At 44.7% G+C, this 10,469-nt stretch overlaps 1 protein-coding gene across 1 annotated transcript in view; it reads left to right on the forward strand.

The window, feature by feature from the left end:
- Nek11 (NIMA related kinase 11) overlaps positions 1-5,352 on the forward strand; it is a 219,299-nt gene extending 213,947 nt beyond the window's left edge. Inside the window, 1 exon segment of the mRNA XM_075967715.1 lies at positions 5,174-5,352. Coding sequence (XP_075823830.1) covers positions 5,174-5,352 — 179 coding nt within the window.
- Positions 5,353-10,469: the final 5,117 nt, after the last annotated feature.

The raw sequence follows: 10,469 nt of genomic DNA on the forward strand, positions 1-10,469 counted from the left end.
GGATGACAGAGACACAGTAACAGACACGGTGTGGATGGATGACAGAGACACAGTAACAGACACGGTGTGGATGACAGAGACACAGTAACAGACACGGTGTGGATGACAGAGACACAGTAACAGACACGGTGTGGATGGATGACAGAGACACAGTAACAGACACGGTGTGGATGACAGAGACACAGTAACAGACACGGTGTGGATGGATGACAGAGACACAGTAACAGACACGGTGTGGATGACAGAGACACAGTAACAGACACGGTGTGGATGACAGAGACACAGTAACAGACACGGTGTGGACGACAGAGACACAGCAACAGACATGGTGTGGACGACATGGATATTCACATGCAGAAGAATGAAGCTATATCCCCATCTTTCACCCAGTAGAAAAATCGTTTTATGGTGCACGCCTTTAATCCCAGCACTCGGGAGGCAGAGGCAGGCGGATCTCTGTGAGTTTGAGACCAGCCTGGTCTACAGAGCTAGTTCCAGGACAGGCTCCAAAGCCACAGAGAAATCCTGTCTCGAAAAACCAAAAATAAATAAATAAATGTGGGTCAAAGACATTTTTTAAAAGTCTGAAAGTGCTAAAGGAAGACACAGAGGAGGCTCTTTTAGATACAGACACAGGAAAAGACTCTCAGAAAAGGACTCTAGTGTCTCAGGAAATAATCACAGTAATTGGCAAATGGAATTGCATCAAAATTAAAAATCTTCTGTATAGCAAAGGAAACAATTTACAGAGTTGAGAGACGGCCTGAAGAACAGTAGAGAATCTCTGTCTACTATAAACATTTGACAGGGGACTAACATCTATAAACACTAAAGAACTCACTGCACCCCACCCCATATCAAGTCATTCAGTCAACACATGGGCAAGTGAACTGAGCAGATAATCATGAAAAGAAGAAACATCAGTGGCCAATAAATATGTGGGGAAAACATGGCTAGTCATCAGGGCAATGCGAACTGGAACTACACTGAGATTTCATCTCACTCCAATCAGGATGACATCATCAGAAACAACAAAGACAACAAACGCTGGTGGGAATGTAGGGGAGAGGCACATTTACACACTGCTAGTGCATATGTGAGCCAGCTGCAGGCCCTGTGAGAATCAATATGGAGCTTCTTTGAAAGCCTAAAGCCAAGCAAATCCACCCTGTGGTTCATATCTAGCACTCCTGGGTATTTCTGGAAAGACTCTTAAGTCAATATGCCACAAGAAATCTGCACATGTTTGATGTAGGAGGTTCTTCTGTCTATGTGCTGCTTTCATTGGTTAATAAAGGAACTGTTTGGGGCCTATAGCAGAGATGTAGGGGAATAGAGCTAGGCAGGGAAAACTAAACACAATGCTGGGAAGAAGGGGTGGAAAGAGACGCTATGGAGCCGCCACCAGAGTGAGACATGCAGAATCTTTGCCAGTAAGCCACTGTCATGTGGCAATATACAGATTAATAGATATGGGTTAAATTAAAATCTAAGAGTTAGTCAGTAAGAAGCTAAAGCTATTGGGCCAAGCAGTGATTTAATTAATACAGTTTCTGTGTGGTTATTTTGGGAGTCTGGGCAGCTGGGAACAAACAAGCAGCCTTCCTACTAATGGTGTGTCAGCCCAGTGCTGTAGACTGCGCTGTGGGAGGAGCCTTGAGCCACCTCCCTTCCCTGGAGTAAGAAGTGTGTGAAGCCAGCAGGACTTGGGGCTCCTCTTCTCAGCCATCCCCTCACTGCACTGTAGTCTGGCAGCACCCCCTCCCAAATTCACACTGATACTTGAAACACACATGGCAGTGTTAGGAGGAGAGAGGGACGTAGGGAACGAAGAAGGAAATGAATTACCATTTAGGAATTAGGAACCACTTAGGGGGTGACCACGTCATGGAAGCCGCACGATCCTAAATAGCCAATGCTCCTAGGAAGAGCTGCAGAGGGAATTGCTCGTTTTGACCTTGTGTCTCCACCGTGTGAGGACAGAAGTCCTCCCCTCTTGAGGATCCAGGAACGTGGCACCATCTTAATATCAGAGAAGCAGTCCTCCACAGCTACCAAACCTGCCCACACCTTCCTCTTAGACGTTCTAACCTTTAGAACTGTGAGAAAATGAAGTTTCATTATTAATAATGGAGTATAACAATAATTGGACTGTACCCGAACTTTGGGTTGACCTCCTCCCCCTAGGACCCACAATGAATAGAAACCCCTGGGATCATGAGAGAAAGAGAAGCCAGCATGTATCATAAAAACACATTTCAGGGTGGAATGATTTTATTCACAACCATCTTCCTATTCAGCTGTCCTACAGGGCCTTAGAAATTTAGAGACTCAGTTAGTGGGCACTAAATAAAAGAATGTGGCTTGATATGGATTGAAGAGTCCTTAAAGCAGCTTTAAAGACTTTCAACTCCCCCCCCCCTTTTGAGAAAGGAAGATGTACATAAAAATGGATAGGAAATTAAGATGGAAGTTCTTTCCATTCGTGAACTGTGACTAACGGCAGTGATAGCCCTCCGCCAGGCACACCCCACTTCTCTTCCAGACACACCCCACTTCTCCTCCTTAAAAATGACAGCCATGTTCACATGAACAGCCTAAAGGATGCTGCCCTCCTTTTCCAAATCACAAACAACAGTGAGAACATCCCCTTAAATAGAAGTTTCTATTTTATGAATCTTGAGGGTCCCAATGCATCATTGTAGAAATAGCAACACGTTCTCCGAGTCTAAGCCTACATCCCCACAGTGTCACAGTGGGGAAGACCCTGGCTGCCCATTTCCTCCTGGCTGCACATGGGTTTATGGCCTGAATGGTTTATTTTCTTTGACCTATAATTTAGAAAACGATTAAAATTGGCTTCGGGTATAAATAGGGTTGAGACGACTCAGAGAAGAATCTGTGTTCCCTCGTGCCAGTGAGGGCTGGCCTCTGGGTGTGTCTGTGTTCAATAAGTGTGCTCTTCAGATCGTCTGTGCCATTGCTAGTATTTTGTTTTAAATTTTTATTTTGCGTGTGAGCATTTTGCTGTGTGTATATCTGTGCACAGTGTGAATGCAGTGCTTACGGAGACCAGAAGAGGGCGTTAGATCCTCTAGAAATAGAATTACAATGAGATGCCTTGTGGGTACCAGGAATCAAATCTACATCCTCTGGAAGAGCAACCATGCTCTTAACCACTGAACCATCCCTCCAGTCCTATTACTAAAGCTTTAAATTTGCCACTCACCAATGATACAGCAAGCTATATTTAAATCCTGTATTAAGAAGACATATCCCACGGGCTGGAGAGATGGCTCAGTGGTTAAGAGCACTGTCTGCTCTTCCAGAGGTCCTGAGTTCAATTCCCACCAACCACATGGTGGCTCTAAACCATCTGTAATGAGATCTGGCACCCTCCTCTGGCGTGTGGGTATACATGGAGGCAGAAAGTTGTATATATAATAAGAAGACATATCCAGTAAGTGGTTTATAATGCTTCATATACTTCTAGTTCGCAGTGGCATGCCTGTTGAGGATTTTTATTTTTCCTTGAGGTTTGAAGTGTTATCATTGTTTAGTAAGTCCTTATCCCTAATAATGAGTTTTTTAAAGGACTTTTTTATTTATTTATATGTGATGGTGTATGAACATATATGTACAAATATTCACACCTGCATGCTCATGAAGGCCAGATGCCCTCCTCTATGGTCTCTCAACTATCCCCTTGAAGCACCATCTCTCCCTAAACTTGGGACTCATTTTCTTGGCCAGACAGACTGGAAACCACCAAGTTACAGCGTCTCTAACCTGGGGCTGGGGCAGCCACCTTGTTGTTACTTGGATACTGAAATCCAAATTCTGGTCTTCATGATTGTTAAGCAACTGCTGAGCAATCCAGCAACTATTTTTTAAAACTCAAAATCTGGCTTGTATTAATATGACCACCTCAGATTTCATTTGGTTATGATCCTCCTGGTGTTTTCCTTTAGTCCTTTTTTATTTTTTCAGATTTGTTTTTGGAGTGTCTCTAGCAGTACCTGGCTGGATCTTACTCTAGTTGGTCGAATCTGTCTACTGTGACGGGGGTTAGAGTAGTGAATGGAATTGCAGTCACAAATAAGATGACCCTGTGAGGAATATTAGCTTCAATAGGGCACCACGCCAGAAAGGATGCAATATTGGGGGGAAAGACCCCAAGGTCAAATGTCCCATGGGGGAGCTTCATGCTACTGAACTGCACACCTGTTTGTGCAGAGCCCTTCTGTCTTTACCCCAGCCTTGTTCTTAGACCGCTGCGTGTGATACCAGGACCAACAGAGGACACCTTATTCATTCCTAATGATTCCTGATGCTTGTCATCCCCAGACAAGTCAAGATGGCAGCGCTAACTGTGTAATGTTCTTTGTCTGTGACTCTGCACCTATGTTCAGGGATGCCTTACAGTACATAAACCACTTTCAGGGCGTATAAAAAGCTGGGTATGAGTCTTTTGCCGATATGTGTGTGAAGGGCTTCGTACACTGTACATATGCCGACATGCATGTGGAGGGCTCCTATACTGTGCCTGAAGAATAGCCTGTGTGATGCATTTTTTTAAACTTAGATTTCATTATAATATAAAATTTCATGTTTTTACCACTTACTGGCCTCTTTGTGAATGTCCCCCCCCCAAAAGCCCAATATATCTAGAGAAGATAAAAGATATATTTTAAATAGTGTCAAAACCGCATGCTTACATAGATGACTGTATAATCGTATACTTTTACCATTATTGTTCAAACCGAGGAGAAGCATCAACACAGAGCAGCTATGCTATGCTGTTTGGACTTTAGATCTCCAGCATATGTGCTATATAATCTCCGTTTTCATCATAAGTAGCCTTGTGTGGGTTATTACCATGATGAAACACCAACACATCCACACTGTGTATAAACACATGGATGAAGGCAAGAGTATTCCTCACGTGCTTTCTGCTGCGTTCAAGGTCTCCGAAAGAGAACTTGGAACACAATCAACCCACACTCAAGCATTGCTGTTGCCCACTGTTGGATGCTGGGGGTGAGATGCTGTATTTTAGCCTCTGCTCTCCTCCCTTCTGAATGCCAGGATTACAGCGTCGTTTCTATAAAGTATATTTTCTTGCAGACAGTCTCTATGAGTGCCGTGTAATCTTTCCTCCCTCTCTTGGCAGATCAGCCATGCAGAAGCTAGGAACGGAAGTGTTTGAGGAGGTCTACAGTTACCTCAGGAGAGCAAGGCATCAGAAGGCCTGTGAAGCAGAGATCCGGGAGCACCTGGAGACGGTGGTTCCTCGAGCCAGCGACTGCTTTGAAGTCGACCAGCTCCTCTACTTTGAGGACCAGCTGCTGACCACAGAAGGAAGAGAGCCCACTCTCCAGAGCCACCACTGTGAAGCTGCCACCAAAGAAGCACATAAATTTCTGTGAAAATCGATGGGGTTTACACTCTGAACTACATTGTGGGAAACCAGTGCGCAACTGGAGCCGCCATCTTTACCTTCGACCCTGGTTAGAAGTTTGGTTATCTGACTGCTGGTGCTTGGAGCCCCAGGTCAAGGTCATAGATGATGTCTGGGGTCCTGGAAGGCTGTCCTTCATGCCTGCAATCTTCACTCAGGGTTTCTAGGGGGGTGGAAACTCTCTGACAACACAGATGCTCTGTGCTGTGTCCATCCGGGACATGCTCAGTGCACCACCACCATAATCTCCAGGAAGTATGGCCAACGTGCTTGTGATGGACACAAGACACTGGCCTGGACATTGGCCTGCTCATCTTCAGTGATTATTTTGATCAACACTTTTTTTCCTTTCTATGACTAATGTGCATGTAGTATGTAAATAATGGGCTTGGATCGAAAAATCCCCAAAGTGATTCCCTTCTGTGATTTATTCCCAAAACTCACTCATGGAGCAATAAAGCCTTTTATTCATGATAAATACAGATCTCATCATTATAAGACAAATCACCTATTTTATCTTTTTTCTATTTACCTGTATTTTTTAGTGAGTGCTCTATCTGCATGTATGCCTGCAGGCCAGAAGAGGGCATCAGATCCCAATGTAGATGGTTGTGAGCCATGATGAGGTTGTAGGGAATTGAACTCAGGACCTATGGAAGAGCAGCCGGTGCTCTTAACTGCTGAGCCATCTCTCCAGCTCTTATCTTTTTCTTGTAACAATATATTGCCAAATGTAACACATTTTGTAAAGGTGATGTTTGCTTTGTTTTGTTTGCTCTTTGTTGCTACTAAAAACATTTAAAAATTTACACGTGGATGAGGTATATGAGTTGATGTTTTAAGGAATATATATATATATATATTTGAGTCTCCATGTATGTGTGTCTTAGTTAAGATTACCATTGCTGTGATGGAGCACCATGACCAAGAACAGGCTGGGGAGGAAAGGGCTCATTTGACTTAGACTTCTACGTGGTAGTCCAGCACTGAGGGAAGCCAGGACAGGAACGCAAACGGCAGGAACCTGGAAGCAGGAGCTGATGCAGAGGCCATGGAAGAGTACTGCTTCCTGATTTGCTCATCTCATGAAGGAGCCTGCTTTCTTATAGACCTCAGGACCACAACCCAGGGATGGAATCACCCACAATGGGCTGGGTGCCTTCCCCATCAATCTCTAATTATGAAAATACTCTGCAGGCTTGTCTACAGCCTGATCTCATGGATTCGTTTGCTCAACCGAGGCTTCCTTCTCTGACAACTCTAGCTTGTGTCAAGCTAACATTAAGCCAGGGCCAGAAGAAATTCTTGGAGCCTGGAACTAGAGTTATAGATGGTTGTGAGCCTCCATGTGGGTGCTGAGAACTGAACCTGGGTCCTCTGTAAAAGCAGCAGGTGCTCTTAAGCACTGAGCTCTCCTTCTAGCCCCAAGATGTGTGTGTATGTGCGCGTGCACATGCGTGTGTGTGCATGTGTGTGCTAATATTATACTTAAGTCACACAAGCTATCTCCTCAGGCATCAATTATTTTATTCATTTTTAAATAATATTTTTTAAAGTTTTTTTTAGATTTATTTATTTATTTATTATGTATACAGCATGCCAGAAGAGGACACCAGATCTCATTCTAGATGACTGTGAGCCACTATGTGGTTGCTGGGAATTGAACTCAGGACCTCTGGAAAAGCAGTCAGTGCTCTTAACCTCTGAGCCATCTCTCCAGCCCTTTAAATAATATTTTTATTTTTTTTTAAATTTCATGGATTTATACATGAAATATACATAAAAATACGATGTATTTTTATGTCACCTTGACACAAAGTAGGGTCATCTGGGAAGAGGGAATCTTAATCAAGAGCTGCCGCCATGGGACTGGCCTGTAGGCAAGTCTGTGGTGCATTTTCTTCCCTGGTGATTATTATGAGAAGGTCCAATGCCACCCCTGGGCGGGTGGTCCTGGAATGTATAATAAAACAAGCTGAGCAAGCCAGGAAGCAGCACTCCCCCATGGCCCCCATCAGCCCCTACCACCAAGTTCCTGCGCTGAGTTCCTGCCCTGACGTCCCTGAGTGACAGACTATGCTGTGGAATAGAAAGCTGAAACAAACCCATTCCTCCCTCCACACATTGATTTTGGTTTTGCCTTAACTAAAACAACCTCTGTCCTCCACTCCCTTCCTCTGCCCTCCCCTGTGCACCCCATCCCGTCACTCTACCAACTTCACAGCCTCCTGTTGTTGTTGATAATTTCTACTCAGAGGAGAGGAGAGGACAGTTTGTGTCTTCACCTCAGGAAGAGTCCTCTGGATGCCCCCAGCCCTTTGATGACCCACCAGATAGCAAAGTGGTCTGAAGAGAAGGGGCTGCAAAAGAAGCCAAGTTAATGAATGTATCCAGTCTCCTTGATGATGGTTATAATATTAGAACGGGATAATGCTTGTGTGAGTTGCTGGGTCTGAGAGGAGTTGCAGTGGGCCCTGAGAACAATGTCTTGTGTTTTAGAACATGTTTCCAAGAAGACAGGTGCAGATAATATCCCACTCCCCAGGGGCTTGTGGTGAATGCCACACCAGCCTTAGAAGAAGGGAGAGCCAGAATAGCAGGCTTTGGGAGCTAACACTTAAAGACGATCACTGGGGTTTACCTTCCCTTTCGCTCACTGGTGTGGGAGTGAGCAGCAAGATTTGACCTGACTCGAAAAAGAGCATCTGTCACCTCTTTCTCCTTTAGTCTTAATTTGGGGCTACTTCAGTGTGGACAACTGATAATAATAACTAATCAAGGAAGATGACAGGGATAAAAGTCACAGAAATGGAAGCTGAAGGGATTTTGTGCCTCGCTGCTCTCTCTCCCTCCCCTGGTTCTCCCTGTCTTTTCTTCCCTTCCCCCCCCACAGACACAGACACACACAGACACACACACACACACACACACACACACACATTCTGCCTTCTAGGTATACAGAAGAAATGCCTCCAGCTATTTTGAGTGCTGCAGAGATAAAGCTCACCAAGAAGTGGAATGAAAGTTAATTATTTAAAGGTTTCTAGCCTGGGGCTGGAAGAAATGGCCTAGGTCTTCTAAGAGTCCAGCCACCACCCTGGGCTTAGCATAAAGGGGAGTGACACATTAAACTATAGCTCCTGAGTGAAGACATTGCAGTCTTCCTGAAGATGAGACATTTAACTAGGGTGTCAGAAGCAAGGAGGACCAGGAAGAGTAAAAGAGAAACGAAGAGAAGGAACAGATGTGTGTGTGTGTGTGTGTGTGTGTGTGTGTGTGCGCGCGCGCGCGCGCACGTGTGTGTGTGCTGGTGAAGCAGGGTTAGAGACACAGTAAAGAAACAACATTTAACAATAGTTCTGCCTCCCAAAATCTGTCTGAGGAAGAAGCTGAACACCAGATGGTGTGGCTCCTAGGCCTTCTCCTGCCATTACTGTGATCTCGAGCAATTCATTTCCTCCGAATCTGTTTCTTGTCCACCGCTGACTAGCACTGAGAAGAGTGCAGCTAATAGAGGGAATCATGGGAAATTGTCGTCATGGTGTGGTCTTGGTGTAGAGGTACTTCAGATGGCTGTAGATGCTCGTAGTGTTGAAGGAAGACCCAGTGACTGGGGTTAGCCTACTTGAACTTCTGTCATTGGACCCTCATCCACAAGCATTCCTTCACTTCTGAGGTTCTACTGTTACCGTTGCAAACACATCCTCAAAGAGAATCATTTGCAGACATTTGAATGATCCTTAAAGGCTGCTCTGCAGATACGGATGAGTGGCTGGCTCACGGGACCAGCTTTATTTTCCAAACAATCTCCACCCACTTCGCCTTGCTAAGCTGCCAGGATAGCCTCAAAACAATCATCACATGGTATCCTCAGGTTTTTCCCAATTTCAGAAAACTGTTCATAAATATGGCTCAACAAATAATTAGTATATTGGTAAATATTGACTAGGAATACAATGGTCATTAGAATCTATGTAGGACCCCAACAAAACCTGTTGATGTTTAATCTTAGTGAGACAGTAAAAAGCAAGACTAGGGGAGCCCTTTAAGCGGTGATTGAGTGAAAAAAAAATCTGCCTGCCTGGATGGTGCATGCAGTAATTGGTCCGCGGATCATCTACCTGTCATAAAACATGGCTCCTCTGGCCGTGTGATGCCTGTGCCACCTGGTGATTTGTCAAAGAGTCTCCATCAGCAAGAAGGTTAGCACAAGATGTAGCGCCTTAACCTTTGACCTTCCAATCTCTAGAACTAACATGAGCAGTGCTTTGTTCTTTATAAATGGCCTGGCCTGTGGGCACTAATGCAGTTGTTATAGCAACAGGATACAGACTAAGACACGCAGAATGGACAACTGGACTCCACATTAGTCCGGGAGGCAGCACTTGAGCAGCTAGAAACATTTTTGTTCTTCAGAAATGAGATTTTCACTGCTCTAAGAGATGGAGTTGTCTGGTTCACCTCACCCCTCCCTATACTTCCTGACGGTGACCTTATAACCTTAAGGCTATTTCTCAATGTCTTGACTCTCCATGGAGCCCAATTTGGTAGAGTTGGAAGTGTGCTGGTCCCGGATATGTTCTGTCATCCTGCTGTCTTCTCTAGCCTGTCCATCTATCATATGACACATGAGTGTGGGAATTGAAGCAGAGTCCCCCTGCAGCAGCCCAGCCTCTATACAACAAAACACAGCCATCCATACAACCTACAAATCCAGGGCAAGAGACCACTGTGTTTTACTGCAAGCTGTTCGGGGCCTGTGCTTGATCATCATATGTCACCATGGCAACAAGCTAACTTTCTAGCTTTCTGTCCTTTCCCTGATACTCAAAGACCAAGACTTTATTTGGGACGGGGGCAATGATTTTTACAAATTTTACAAATAGAGAGGGCTGTCTCACAAAGAAAAAATAGAGACATTCCTTTTCCAAGAAGCCCAGACAAAGCATGGACCCTGTCTTTGTGGCTTTCAGAATGTTTCAAGAAAGGACACAGAATCTACTGGAGC

This window comes from Microtus pennsylvanicus, chromosome 3 (assembly GCF_037038515.1).
Source record: "Microtus pennsylvanicus isolate mMicPen1 chromosome 3, mMicPen1.hap1, whole genome shotgun sequence".
Lineage (NCBI taxonomy): Eukaryota > Metazoa > Chordata > Mammalia > Rodentia > Cricetidae > Microtus > Microtus pennsylvanicus.